Source organism: Mirounga angustirostris, unplaced genomic scaffold (genome assembly GCF_029215605.1).
Source record: "Mirounga angustirostris isolate CCGP_5_RB_7025 unplaced genomic scaffold, mMirAng1.0.hap1 SCAF_4, whole genome shotgun sequence".
NCBI lineage: Eukaryota > Metazoa > Chordata > Mammalia > Carnivora > Phocidae > Mirounga > Mirounga angustirostris.
Window position 1 is genome coordinate 144,899,194 of NW_026991712.1, and position 14,307 is coordinate 144,913,500.

Sequence of the window (14,307 nt, forward strand, 5' to 3'; positions counted from 1 at the left end):
TTGACACACTATACATTTGTTCTATCTAATTTTTGTCAACCATCAGAGAGAATGGAAAGACCAAAATATGACAATAACAATCCCACAAAACCACTGGCAGTAGCTTCCACTGAATGCTTACTAAGTACCAGGCATTGTCCTAAGTACTTTCATCCGTTTGTTTCTCTGAATTTCCTCCCATTTTACAACTCAGAACACTTACGTAACTTGCCTGAGATCACACCAATAGTAAATGCCAGGGCCATAATTTGAACCCAGTAAAATTATTTCACCATGTATTCTTCCATTTTCAAGGCCAGGGTCAGATAAACTGGCATTAGATACAAAGACCTCATGATTTCCTACTTCAGCACTTGGTGAAGTATTTAATTGGCTCTCTTTTGCCTTGACTTCAAATTTGCCTCTTCACTGGTCTGTCTTATTTGATAAGTTCATCAAACATCAAGACTCTTTGTTCATTTTCAAAAAGGATTACAATGATAAGCTTTTATAATTAAGAGTATCTCAGTAGAAATTTCTTTTACCACCGTTCTCTTGCCTTTATCTTCTAATTATTAGAGGTGAATTTTCTGATTTTTCAAAAGTGAATTTGCTTTAAATACAAGTTGCAAATTAACTGCTTGTAAAAATGCCTTTCCCCCTTCTGAACTGTTAATGTAAAGGAAATCTCTCTTGCTCTAGCAATAATGATTCAAAATTAAATCACTCAACAAGAACTTGAATAAAATAGCTCAACTTAACATCTTCAGTGTTTGGGAAACAAGGACTGCTTTCACATTACCCCAAAGCTAAAATAAGGGGCTGTTTAAGCACCATGACATACTTGATGTTAAGATATAAAAACCTGAAGCCAGGTTGGACCATTCAAGGAAATGAAATGGGTAAAATTGCAATGTACATATGAAAATATCACTTTCACTCTTTACCCTACAGCAAAAGGTAAACTCATTTTAAGAATGAAATGACCCAGCATCTCTACAGTCTCTTGCCTTTCCCAAGATGATGTTATTAACATTACCTAATTGTATCCTCCCTCAAACACTATGAGATGGGAATTTGCAAGATTCACAAACAGATAAGTGGAGGTTAGCTGTCCAACATTACTCAAGAGAATTATTATTTATTAAACTGAGTATACTTTATATCTAGGACCTTATTTCATATTTATTAGCTCTTATAGATGAGGCATTATTATTCTCATTTCCAACTAGGGAACCTGAAGCTCAAAGAGATTAAGTGGTCCACTCCAGATTACCCAACTCTTGAGTATTAGATCTGTTATTTGTATACAGGTCCATCTGACTCCCAAGGGCATGCTCTTTTCACTGTCCTGCAGTCCTTCACTGGATTGGTAATAACACAAAAGGGGTCACATTCCATCCTAAAATAACCTGTTGCAAACAGGAAAGTGCCTTAGCTCCCCATTAGGTGATCCCTATGTGCAAATTTTGCAGATTTATGGCCAACTCACCGGTTCACCTTCTCCTGAATGGTTACCCCAGGCTGACAAGTCATCAAAGACAAGATGAAGAAAGCAGCAGCAAACATATCATCCACCCTATATTACTTAGAACGAATAAAATTATTCAGAGAGTTGGAGTTAAAGATGTCTTCAGGTGGGACCTGTAAGATCAATTTAATGTTTGGAACTAACAGAACTCACTCAGCTCTCATTGAGATGTGGTTAATTAGTGACAAGGGTTATTGATTAGCCAAACACCCTAAAATTTCAGACACCAAAGGCCACTGTCCTTCAGACCTTTTGAAAAGTAATATCCATATGGTTGAGGAAAGGAGGATTTGAAGCCAATACCAGTTTGGGAAAGAGAACTTATTTTCAGAATGAGACAAAGCCAAATCAAGAGACAGTTGCAGAATTCATTCAATCTTTCTGAGTGGCTCTCAGAACTTCTGAAGTCAGATCGATTTGCTTTGTAAGACTGAAACAGGACTAATACTGGTGTATCAGCTCCGTCATAAACAGCCACCTAAATGTAGAAAATGTTAATAGTTACATAAAGGTTCGACAATGTATTGCCAAACATCTGGAGCCTGAGAGCTGTGGTAAATGAATGGACTTTCCGCTTTTCATCCAGACATTAGATATCATTAAGACCCAGCATATTTGTGTTTTGAGGGGACCAGATGTCTTCCGTAGACATCTCCAGAAGCATTCTCTAGAATTATAGTGACAGCTACACATCTGCACCGATGATATCATACCTACATACATTCTCTTACTCTTCCAGATATATTCATAAATTAATTAAGTAAGTAGAGACAGAGAGACAGGAATAACTGAACATGGGGCAGGCATGTCATATGTCTTATTTTCCTGAATCCTCACAAGTCAATGAGATAGAAATGATTAATTTCATTTTGCAGTTGAAGAAATGGAGGTTCAGAGAAGTTAAGTAACTTGCCCAAAGGATGTACAGCCGTCTTGATCTCTTTGGGAATATTTAGTTTCTCTCATTAGCAAGATTAGCCAGTAATACCATTATTCATCTCAAATAAAGTTATGAAAAATTTTGATGACCAACTTGTATGCTTAAGAAATGTGTGTCTGATTTAAATGTGGAGATTTTAATAAGACACCCAGTTGTTACTGCCTCTGTTTTTCAGACATTTAAGCAAACATTTGACAGAAGTGGAGACTGATTCTGGGTCCTAAAAAAACCCTGAAGTCCCTGATTTCTGTGTCTCTCTCCCATGTGTGGAGGAATTTAGACTTCTAATTTTATAGACAATGGGGGAGCCACTGAAGGTTTCTGAGCAGGAGACTTAGATTGTCAGGAGCTGTTTTCTTAATGATGAGTCCAGTGGCCATGCACAGGCAGATCTGGTCTGAGGAGAAAAACAGAGGCCTACTAGGAGTCTGTAACAGTGGTCTCAACTAGGAGTGATTTTGCCCTTGAGAGGACATCTGTTAACGTCCAGAGACATTTCTGGGTGTCACAGCTTTGGAGGTTGTGCTCCTGGCATCCAGTGGGTGTTAAACATCCTACAAAGCATGGGACAGCACCCCCTGTCCCCAACAAGGAATTATCTGGCTCCAAATGTCAATAGTGTCAAAGTTGGGAAACTCTACCCCACAAAAAAGCTACTGCTCTCCCCTGATGCCTAGGATTCTGGTGAATTGATTTTCTCCTTTTTACATAGAGATAATATCATCTTCCTTCCCAGACCAGCTCCTTCTTGAGATTTCCCTGGTGCCTTTTCTCCTCACCCAAGACGTTAGTGGCCTTCAGGAATCCTCCTTAACCTCTGCTCACCTCTCTCACTCTCCAACCCCCAACATGGTCCCCTAAATTCTGTCATCTTTCCTCTGTAATGTTTTCCCTTCAAAGTTTCTCTCCTTCATTATTACCCTTGGATCCATTTCAGGGCCTGGGCTCTTCCTGAAATGATCACAATAGACTCCTAGTGGGCGTCTGTTTTTCTCCTCAGACCAGACCTGCCTGTGCATTACCACTGGATTCATCGTCAAGAAAACAGCTCCTGTCAACCTAAGTCTCCTGCTCAGAAACCTTCAGTGGCTCCCTCATTGTCTATAAAATTGGAAGTCCAAATTCCTCTGCACATGGGTCCAAAGCCGTATTTGCAGCCTTCATCAACCACCAACCTCAAATTATCCCTGACATTCTAGGCTAGGTTCTCCTGACCTTCCTCATACTTTCTCATTGCCATGACTTTGCCCATGCTAGACCCTTACCTGGACTACCTTTATCCATCCTCTTCTACCCTTCCGCCAAGTGTCTTCTCAAATAGCATGTCCATCATGGATCCTTGGTTGACGGTCCCATCTGGAAGGTATCTCCATGTTATCTTTGAACCTTGCAAATACATACCAGAACTTTTCAGTTTTGACTCATACTATGTTTTTCTAGGGGCATGGGATACACCTCAGTAAAAAAATTTCTCTAGGGTAAATCCTGTGTCTGATTTTCTCTGTAATCACCCATATCACTTAACACTGAATCTTTAATAAGAAATAGTATTTGATTGAGTGAATCTGTAAGTGAGTCAACTAAAGATAGTTTACTATTCATAATACTTTCAAGTGTATTTTCTCATTTAATCTTCAAAATAATCTTGTGAGATAAATATTATCCTCAAGAGAATCTTGACAGAGAGACAGTGATTAAGAGGGAAAATGGAAACAAGGTAGATAGAGTACCAAGCCCTGTACCTGCCACTTTACATGTTTTTTTTTATAATCTTTTTCAATCTATTTAATCTTCACAGTGATCTCACAAGGCCAGTAGACATGGTGCTATTTCGAAAATGAGGATATTGAGTTCAGCCTGCAATCACACAGCTGGTGAGTCTCAAAGTCATGGTTTGATAATCTGTTCAACTTCAAAACCTGAGACCTTTTGTGGTCTGGTCACATGACTACCAAGTGGCATATCAGGACAGGGCCTGGGTCTCCTACCTGTGGGTCTTGTTCTCTGTCCATTATGCCTTAGCTCTGAGAATGACTATCATTTCCCAAGACAAAGAAAGAAGCTAGAGTGAATGGAGGGGTAATCACAGAATAGAAGCAAGAGAGAAGCTAAGTCAAATGGGATCATGTCATGCCTCTACGACTCTGTGTGTGTGTGTGTGTGTGTGTGTATGTGTTGGGCAGGACACTCATCTGTTTTCAGCCAAAATGTTCTAAGATGAATGGGAAACACCAAAAAATTGTTAGGTTTGCATATGTGGATTTCACCTTAATTGCAGTGTTCTGTTATCAAAGATAGATAGTTATAAAATACCATGCAGAAGAGACAGCAAGATGGCAATTTATTTTGAAGATGCATTGCTTGTCTTGGGGAAACACTTTCCACTATCTTGATCAGCCTGTGAGTTACAGCCTCAGAGTGGCACCTGCCCTGCATTGGCCCAGACTGACATCCAGGTCAGTGCTCTTTGAAAAACCTTTGAAGCTCTGCACCTCGTTCCCCCGTGCTAGGCCCGCAGCTTGCCCAGTGCACACAGATCAAAACTCTGCACACCTAATGCAATTGGAGACAATTTACTGGAATGGAAAGAACACAGTTGTAGGTCAGAATGTGCCACTGATCAGTTATTGTCACCCAGCCTCAATTTCTTCATCTGTAAAATGGATAAAATGATACCTATCAGGCTTGTATTGCAGAATAGAAGACTGAAGAAGGAAATCTAGCCTCAACTGGGAATTCTGAATAGCTGCGGATCATGTATGTTAGCAGTGCTTCTGCTTCTCTCTGCTTCTCCTCCCGAGTATCTGTCTCCTCTCATAGACATGGGCTCCTTCACCTAAGTGCCAGTAAAGGGGGAAAGTGGAAGAAAGGAGGGTCCTGACAAGGAGAAGAATGGAGAAGGATAGAAGGTGGAAGTTCCCATTCAAGTGCCCAGAGCTGATTCTGAGGTCTTCTGCAGGGAGGGCCAGGTGACACTGTGGTAGAAGGACCCACTTCCGCATCTCTGCCCAGGCTCATGTGCCATGCCAGCAGCTCAAAGGTTGAAAACTGGGGGAGCACCTCAGAGTAGCAACTTTAGCTTGGAAATGCCCAATCTTGAGATGGCCAGAAGCAAACGAAGCTTCTCTAAGCAGTTTACTGGTTGACAATCCACGTGGATGGCAGAGCAGACAGTTTTGTGAGTTTGTTTGAGGTGTGTCTCCAGAAGCAAGTGTGTGTGTGTGTGTGTGTGTGTGTGTGGGTATGTGTGTTGATGGTGATGATGATCTGCTCCCTCGCTGGAGAAACCTACAAAATATTCAACACACACCAGGCACAACGTCTGCAGACAGTCAGTGAGCACCCCCAGTCCACTGGTTAGCCTTCCCCCACCTCCTCTCTCAACACTTTGTGAGACTGAATGTCTGTGATATTTGTTTTCCCTCCCGTTCCTTTCATCAGGCCAGGCCAGGGCTGCAGCCAGCAGACGGTGATGGTGGGTTTTCAGCTGGAAATGAAGTAGGGCTGGTTTAAGTAATTGATCTCAATCAGAGGCTTCATAAGGGATGGGCTAATGCATGCCTACTGCTTCCCACTTCATGTTGAAGCTCTGCATTTGCATTTAAGGGGTGGGATGAGAAGGAGCCAGCTTCTGGCTCATTAGCATAGAAATGCAAGATCTTTTCTCAAAGAAGGCATTGAGCATTGGAAGCAGCTCAGGCCAAATCTGGGTGGTCCTTTGGGAAATTCCTATTGGAATTTGGCTGCAATAAAGACCAGAGTCCATTTTACACCTGAGCAAGTTCTCCAGGCTTCATCCATGGATCCACTGTCTTTTCTGCCTTGCCTTCCCCCACAGCATGGTGAAATCTGCACCTCACCCCGGTTCCCACAGCACCCTGGCCGCAGCTCCCTCTCTGAAAGACCACCAACTTGGTGCTTTGGGGTTTATCCCACTTGTGATTTCTGGGAACACTTGAAGACAGGGCTGTGTTGGCCCAGAGTCTGTGTGCACCAGATGTAAGAGTCTGTGAATGGAGCTAGCTTTCCACAGCCAGGCCGACTCCACGTGCCCCATGAGCAGGCAATAAGGGACTGCAGTGTGTGCACAGATATTATTAAAAAAGAAAGCATCATACCATATGATCCAGCAATTGCACTACTGGGTATTTACCCCAAAGATACAAAAGTAGGGATCCGAAGGGCTACGTGCACCCCGATGTTTATAGCAGCAATGTCCACAATAGCCAAACTGTGGAAAGAGCCAAGATGTCCATCGACAGATGAATGGATAAAGAAGATGTGGTATATATATACAATGGAATATTATGCAGCCATCAAAAGGAATGAGATCTTGCCATTTGCAACGACGTGGATGGAACTGGAGGGTATTATGTTGAGTGAAATAAGTCAAACAGAGAAAGACATGTATCATATGATCTCACTGATATGAGGAATTCTTAATCGCAGGAAACAAACTGAGTGTTGTTGGAGTGGGGGGTGGGGTGGGAGGGATGGGGGGACTGGGTGATAGACACTGGGGAGTGTATGTGCTCTGGTAAGCGCTGTGAATTGTGCAAGACTGTTGAATCTCAGATCTGTACCTCTGAAACAAATAATGCAATATATGTTAAGAAAAAAAAAAAAAAGAAGAAGAAGAAGAAGGTAGCGGGAGGGGAAGAATGAAGCGGGGGAAATCGGAGGGGTAGACGAACCATGAGAGACGATGGACTCTGAAAAACAAACAGGGTTCTAGAGGGGAGGGGGGTGGGAGGATGGGTTAGCCTGGTGGTGGGTATTTAGGAGGGCACATTCTGCATGGAGCACTGGGTGTTGTGCACAAACAATGAATCATGGAACACTTCATCTAAAACTAATGTTGTAATGTAAGGGGATTAACATAAGAATAAAAAAATAAAAAAATAAAAAAAAAAAAAAAAGAAAGCATCACACTGAGAGATCCTGATACTTTCTATCTCCCACTACACTGGGAGATTCAGGGGGACAGGGGCTGGTTTTAAATGACTTGTACCCCGGGGCTGGCACTTAGTAGGTACTCCATACTTGGGTTTTATGAAGCCCAGTAGGAAAACTGCAGCTTTCAAGTACAACATACCTGGATTGAAGTCCAAGTACCACCATTAATCAACTGTGCAACTTTGAACACTCTGACATAATTACCCCTCCTGTATAATGGGTTTGATGGATTCATATATACAAATATAACAAATACATATGTTGCACATACATCCTACCTAACAAATACTCATTATGGATGCTGTTTCTCTTTGTAATCCCCTCGCTTCCTGCCCTCTCTGTCATGGCCTGTGCTCTATAATCACTGTCCCGGGGCCATTCAGGAGCTTGCTCTCAGCTGGTGCTCATGGCACCATCTGAGGAAATGGTAATGGAGAGAGGATCACTGAGAGACTGATGCAGTAGACATGTGTGTGCCATTTTCCTATATATCTTAGGCATCTTTATGCTATCCAGCCACAGGTATTTACTGCTTAAGTGATGCTTCTTAAAGATATTGTGGTCTCTCAGCCTCAAATCAACAGTGACCCAGTGGATTGGTCAGTCAGAACAGAAGCGCTGGGAGGCTGACCACGCCCATCTTGTTCACCATTACATAACAAAGTAGCTGCACATTATAAGCCATCACGGATTGCATTGGCTCCATTGGGGGCTGGGGTTAGGTACAGTGCCCAGCACTAAACACCCAGAGATGAAGAGAACACAGTCCCCGCCATCACAGTGCACGCCCCAGAGCAAGTGCCATGGAGATCTGCAGGGACGAAACTGTGGAACATCCAGAACAGCTGCTTTGAAGGAGGCAGGCAGGCAGACAGAAGTGTCTGTAGACAGAGGAAGGAAGGGCATTCTAGACAGAGGAAACAGCATGAGCAAAACCATGAAGATGCCAAAGGGACACGGCCAGTTTGGGGACCAGCTAGCTACCTAGTGGGCAAAAGGATAGACAAGGGCCACATCAAAGGGCTTCTTCTTCTTCTTCTTTTTTTTTGCCAAGACTAAGATTTCGATTCATTCCATTGCTAAGGATGTGGAGGAGCTACTGAACAAACTGAGGCAGCAGAGCCCCATGATCAGCCTGTACTTTGCACTCTGGGGGACACACGGAGGATGGAGAGGAAGCAGAGAAACCAGCTTGGAAATAGACTCCCAGTCACTGGAACTCCACACCGGGCATGCGAGGGGAAACGCTGGGGGACAAAAGGGAACAGTGGGAATCCAGAAGCTCCCGAGTCAGGCCTCGGATCCGTGTGCTGGCCTCTACAGGATCACACCTGCATGACCTTGGGACAGTCACTTGACTTCTCTGGACCCTCAGTGTCCATGCCTGAGGGCTAGCTCATCTCTACTGCCTCCTCCAGGCTGAAATCGTATGCATGGAGAGCCCCGATCTAAGACGCTTCCCCTCGAACTGCAGGACTAGGCAACAAATAGATATCTATTTCCAAACCAGTCAAGTCTCTCTTAATACTTTTATTCAGGATTTGTCTTCCCATGAGACACTCCGGGCTGTCAGTCTGTAATTAGACTTTCTCCTGCTCATAAAGCCAGGCTGTGTGGAGCGAGAGATGGAGCCGGATTAACCCACTGTAAACAAATGTGGTCAGTCTCCTTCTCGCCAGTCTCGGTTCCAGTTGAGTGGATTTCTGCAGCTCCTGGGTGAATGTCAATGCCTCCTACGTACACGGTTGCAAGAAAAGAATCACGCGTGCCTCCCTTTCTCGCGAATGCTTCTCCAGCATCCCTGTGACGTGGCATGGGGCACTGGGGGTAGGCGGCAGTGCAAAGAACCTAAAAAAGCCTGAGGCAGGAGATGGGCACCTCGGTTTCAAGGGAAGCTCAGCCACTAATTTTCTTTGTAACCTTGCAAAAGTCACTTCAGCTCTCTGAGCCTCAGGTATCTCAACTGTAAAATGAGGCTGAGAACACCTGCCTCGCAGGCCTGCTGCAAAGAGTAATTGAGATAATGTACATGAGAGCTTTTGGTAAAGCTCTGCAGGCAAGGGGCCAGTGTCAAGGATGACAGGTTCAGCTTTCCAGCGCAAAGGGGCAAGGAGTCGGGGTAGATACAGAGCACGCGGGAGGGCCAGGTTCCAAATTCTCATCAGCATCGGAGTCCTAGAGGACGGGGGTGGGGGGACAGATCTGATGCCCCCTTGAACTGCCCTCTGATGAAAATTGTCCTGAAATCAGAAGCAGGTTTTCCCTCTATGGGAGTAGAAGAAAGAGTGCTAATGTTTATGAGCATTTGTGCTCTTCTCATAATCTTGACGGTAGCTTTAGCTGAGAATTCTTATACCCACTCCAAAGATGAGGAGGCTGAGACCAGAAGAAGGAGATGGGAGGGAGAGAGGATATGAGGCCAAGTTGCTCTGACATTTAGTCTGCCTAGGCTCCCTGTTTCTCAAATTATAAGCAGATTAGAATCAGCTTTAAATGGGGGACAACAGATACATTGTAGGCTATTAAGAACACAAATGAAATATTTGGGGGGGCACTACTAATATTTTCATAGGGCATCAAGGAGGATGAGTCCATGTCATGAACCATAAGCATCATGAAGGCAGAGGCTGTACTCACTGCAATATCCCAGCACCAGGAACACTGCCTGGAACAGAGCAGGCACTCTGTAAATACTTGTCAAATGTATGCACCACCCCTATGAGACTTACCGCTGTCCCCTTGGCTTTTCTGGCTGATCACAAGCAGTAAGAAAGGAAAAGCAAGTCCTTTATGTAAGTTGTCCGAGGAATTTGCACACATTTGTTCTACTGATTGTTTCCATTTCAGTTGCTGTGTAACAAACCACCACAAAACTCAGTGGCTAGAAACAACATTGATTTATTATTTCTCAGGATTCTGCAGGAGGTCACTCATGGATGGGGCTGCATTCAGCTGAGAGCTCAGCTGGGGCTGGAACACACATGATACCCTCATCATCTAGCCTAGGCTTCTTCCCAGCCTATCTGCTGACTTCCCAGAGAAAACACTTCTGCTTCTATCACACTTGCTAATGTCCCATTGGCAAAGCAAGTTGCATGGCCAAATCCAGATCAGTGTGGGAGGGGACCGCCCAAGGGTGTACGTATCAGGAAATAAGGTCATAGAGATCAGTTGGTCACATGGATCTTTATGAGCAACACTTAATAATGAACTTATATATGTAAAGCAGTTAGAAATATTCCTGGCACTTAGTTTGTACTTCTTATGTATTAATGATAGCTAACATTATTAATACCTAATTATAGCATATTACCATAATTATTATTAAGTTCCTTACTGTGACTGCCTTTATTTTTCGGAATATGAAATGAGAACCCCATGCTAGGGACGCTTTGGAGTATCCTTCAAACTCTAAGCATATTAACCCTCTATATTTCTGGAGCTACACAATTGTGTTTGAATAGCTGAGTCAGCAACAAAACATGAAGATGAATCCCTCTTTCTCCTCTTCCACTATGCCTTTCTTTTTAACGTGGCTTCCCTAAACCTGGGTATACTTTTTGCTTGTTCCTAAAAGTGATGTTGGAACTTAAAGGAGGATTACTCATCTCTGTAAGAATCCATTCACTCAATAAGCATTTTCCTAAGCCCATCGCAGTAACCTCCTTCCCTTTTCCAGGGATACATTTTGGAGGTGGACACGGACCCAGTTCTGACAGATGAGATGTAGATGAGCTGCAAATCTGTTAGGTAACTTCTGAGGAAGACTACCTCCCTTGATCAAAAGAAAAAGGTATGCCAGAGGAATCCTTGTTTCCCTTCCTACTTTTGGACATAGTTGTATGAGGGCATGATACTTGGAGATGCCTTTTACACCTGTTGTCATGTCATAACAAGAATATGCTCTGGATAACCTTCTGGTCCCAGAGCAAAAGAAACCCATGGACTGAAAAACTCAGGCAGCCTAGAGATCTTCAACTTGAAACAGAGCTGTTCAGTCAGATCCAGACTCACTCTAGCTGTCACAGCTTGAAGCAGAGCTCCTTAGCCGACCTCAGAAAAGTGCTGAGTTTTGGGATTGCTGTTATGCGGCATTATGTGGCAACAGCTAACCAATACACCTCATATTCCCCAGTCTGCTGTCAACTGAGCTGTAGAATCTAAGGTATCCACCCAGGACCAACCACCCTAATATGGAAGAGAACATAAGAAAAATTTCAAGAGAGATAACATCAGTATGTGGGAACCAGAGTAACCCACACAAGCAAGGTTGAGTAAGGGCCATGGAGTAGTGTGGTTGGGACCAGGAAGTTAAAATACTGGATTGAGTCTATCCTAATTGCTGAAACTGACCAAAAAGCTATGGATTTACCCAGAAGATGTAAGAAACTCTATCTAAACTGCTTAGCTAAAGGCAGTGACAGGAAAATAGGTAAAACTGTGTCTGGTTTATACCCTTCATTCCAATTGTTCAATAATTCTGTTCCACTTAGTAATTCTCTCCCTTAAAATATCAGTGTCACCTTCAATGAGCAATGTCATTCTATGCTCTTTCATCTAAACCATATATAAAATTGTGGACACTGGTCTCAATATGGCTCCCTTTTTGTTTCTGTTTTATTTCCTTGTTTTGTATCAATCTGTAGCTCGTATACCTGGCTTTTGCAAAAGAAATCTTTCAAATGATGTTTGAATATATATATAATTTAAACCTTGTCTTAGAGGAACTTCCAAGGAATATTAGGAATTTATTCAAGTGTGATCAACACTGTTACTGCTAAAATTAAAATTACTGGTGGCAGCAATAACAGCTACCATTTCCTGAGCACTTTCTACATGCCTAGCTCTGTAGAGGTGTTCTGTATGCGATTCATCCAGTCTTCATAGCAGCTGATTAGGTGGGTATGATTATCCCATGTTCTTCCAGTAATAATAAAGCAACATCTGTTTGGCACTGCCTCTGCATCGGGCATTGAATGAAGCTCTTTGCAGGCCTTGCCTCAATGCCTCCCCACAGCGCCGTCAGCTGGAATGGTTATTTTCCCATTTGTTAGAAGAGAACGTTGATCCAGTGGGTGAAGGGATTTTCTCACATCACACAGTCAAGAAGAAATAGTGTCAGGATTTGAACTGGTCTGCCTGATTCTAAACCCCTATTCTGCTTCATGATTATCGCCCAGAAACAGAAACCATGTTGCTATTCCGGCCACTCTCACCTTTTGTCCCCAGTTGAGACTGGTTTGCTCATCTACTCCACAAATCTTTTCTAGCACCAAACATTTGGAATGCAAGATTTGAGTGGTATTCCGTGTAGGTGACCCCAGGACAAAGGCAAGCACAAAGGGAAAGGAAAAGTCCAGTGACTTCTAGTCAATGTCCAACTAGCAACTCCCTCACCTAGCTTCTGCCTCAGAGATCAGACCGCCAGCAGCCTCAAGGCAGAGGGGACCCCACGCTGCTGATTGTGGGCCTTTGGGGAGCAGCCAATGGGTCTTAACCAAAGAAACACACACACATATTACTCTTTCATTCACAAAACTTTAGCGTTTACAGGTACCTTTCATATATTTTGATTCTTGCATCCACTCTATGAAATAAATATCATTATGCCCAAAGTATTTGCTTATCTCAGATTTCAAATTCAGCTCTCTTTTGTAAGAGACCTAGAATACGCCAGGGAACTTTCTGGGCAGTTTCTAGTGCAAGACCTCATTTAAATCTCACAAAGTACCTATGAAATAGAGATTATTACTCCCATCGTGAAGAAAAGGAAATTAAGGATTTGGGTAGTGGTGTGACACATCCACCACTGCCCATACAATCCGTTTGTTGGAGCCCAGATCATCCTTCATCAAACCTGTGCTCAGTCCACAGCATGAGGACATCATCTGCAGGCTCTGACCCAGCAGCTCAGCCTCTGCTGAGCACTGCTGGGCTGATGGCTTGAGTCTGTCTCACTGTCCTATGTGGAAGTCAGTGACTTGTCTCTGTAGTTGACAGGACTTCTGATCAAGAGGGAGCTGTCTCTGAGAAACTGTATCCAAGGAGCCTCATGACACCTCAGCCAGATTAGATGACAAGACCCTGAACATTGAGCCCAAACCTAACACCATCATGGGGTGAGACCTTGGGGGGATATTGGGAGGTGGGGGTGAAATTAGAAAATAATTACGTAATAAATGTAAATATTTTGTTGCCAGTGGGCAGAACTGGGGCATGGCTATTTTTAAACCTGATCCCAACTTGTTGATATTCTTCCCTTAGGAGTGGAAGGAGTCTCTGTCCCCTCCCCCCAAATCTGGACTCTGGGACTGCTTGACCAATAGAATGACAGAAGGGGCGTTGTGTTGGTTTCAGGGCCAGGATTTAATGAATGGACAGTTTTCACTTCCTGTGTCTTGGGTCACTTACCCTTCCAACCTAGCCACCACACTGTGAGGAAACCCAAGCCACGCTGTGGGGAGACCCACATGGACGGGAGCTGACAGGCAGCTTTGCTAGGCATGGGAGTGAGCTGTCTGTGAAGAGGTCCCCAGATGAGCCAGCCCAGGCAGCACAGCATGGAACGGGGGTGAGACGTCTCAGCTAAGCCCTGACCAAACTGCAGATTCATAAACAAAATAAATGATTGTTATGGTTTTATGCCGCTGTGTTTTGGGGTGCTTAGATACACAGCAGTGGGTAATTGGAAGAGAGATGAATCTGATTGTCCGTGGAGCCTCTACTATATGCCAAGGTTATTTCATTGACAATCACTTTGAATTCTTACAGCAATCCACTTAAACAGATGAAGAAACCAAGGCTCAGAAGAGATACGTGACTCACCTGAGATCCCGTGTCTAGTAAGTGGATCAGCATGGGTTAGAATTCAATCTGGATAAATTCTGCAATCCCCTAAACC

At 43.6% G+C, this 14,307-nt stretch overlaps 1 protein-coding gene across 1 annotated transcript in view; it reads right to left on the bottom strand.

Annotated features, from left to right (window-relative positions):
* C8A (complement C8 alpha chain) overlaps positions 1 to 1,637 on the bottom strand; it is a 62,983-nt gene extending 61,346 nt beyond the window's left edge. The window contains exon 1 of the mRNA XM_045895414.2: positions 1,472 to 1,637. Within this exon, the coding sequence (XP_045751370.2) occupies positions 1,472 to 1,548 (77 nt within the window). The 5' untranslated portion in view covers positions 1,549 to 1,637. The remainder of the gene's footprint in view (positions 1 to 1,471) is intronic.
* Between the last annotated feature and the right edge of the window lie 12,670 nt (positions 1,638 to 14,307).